Source organism: Ailuropoda melanoleuca, unplaced genomic scaffold, assembly GCF_002007445.2.
Source record: "Ailuropoda melanoleuca isolate Jingjing unplaced genomic scaffold, ASM200744v2 unplaced-scaffold23263, whole genome shotgun sequence".
Lineage (NCBI taxonomy): Eukaryota > Metazoa > Chordata > Mammalia > Carnivora > Ursidae > Ailuropoda > Ailuropoda melanoleuca.
In genome coordinates this window covers 1-627 of record NW_023193019.1, presented here as the reverse complement: position 1 = coordinate 627, position 627 = coordinate 1, and the positions used below count along the sequence as shown (strand labels likewise).

Sequence of the window (627 nt, the reverse complement as noted above, 5' to 3'; positions counted from 1 at the left end):
TCCTCGCGTCGCTGGTAAAGCTCGTGCTCCTTGGACGTTCCTTTCCTGCCTTAAAAGTCGGGTGTCTTTTATGAATAATCAAAAGCAGCAAAAGCCAACGCTATCAGGCCAGCGTTTTAAAACTAGGAAAAGAGATGAAAAAGAGAGGTTTGACCCCACTCAGTTTCAGGACTGTATTATTCAAGGTTTAAATGAAACTGGCAGTGATTTGGAAGCAGTAGCAAAATTCCTTGATGCTTCTGGAGCAAAACTTGATTATCGCCGCTATGCAGAGACACTCTTTGACATCCTGGTGGCTGGTGGAATGCTGGCCCCAGGTGGTACCCTGGCAGATGACATGATGCACACAGATGTCTGTGTGTTTGCTGCACAAGAAGACCTAGAAACAATGCAAGCATTTGCTCAGGTCTTTAACAAGCTGATCAGGCGATACAAATACCTGGAAAAAGGCTTTGAGGATGAAGTTAAAAAGTTGCTGCTCTTCTTGAAAGGTTTTTCAGAGTCTGAGCGGAACAAACTGGCCATGCTGACGGGTATTCTTCTGGCCAATGGGAACCTTAATGCATCAATTCTCAACAGCCTGTATAATGAGAATCTTGTTAAAGAAGGTGTTTCAGCAGCCTTTGC

General features: G+C 44.5%; 1 protein-coding gene across 1 annotated transcript; it reads left to right on the top strand.

Annotated features, from left to right (window-relative positions):
* Nucleotides 1-53: 53 nt before the first annotated feature.
* On the top strand, nucleotides 54-619 carry LOC117798056 (basic leucine zipper and W2 domain-containing protein 1-like; the record flags this gene model as incomplete). The annotated part of the gene is made up of 1 exon (XM_034650479.1): nucleotides 54-619. A coding segment is annotated over exon 1 (549 nt), but the record flags the coding sequence as incomplete, so codon positions are not given.
* Between the last annotated feature and the right edge of the window lie 8 nt (nucleotides 620-627).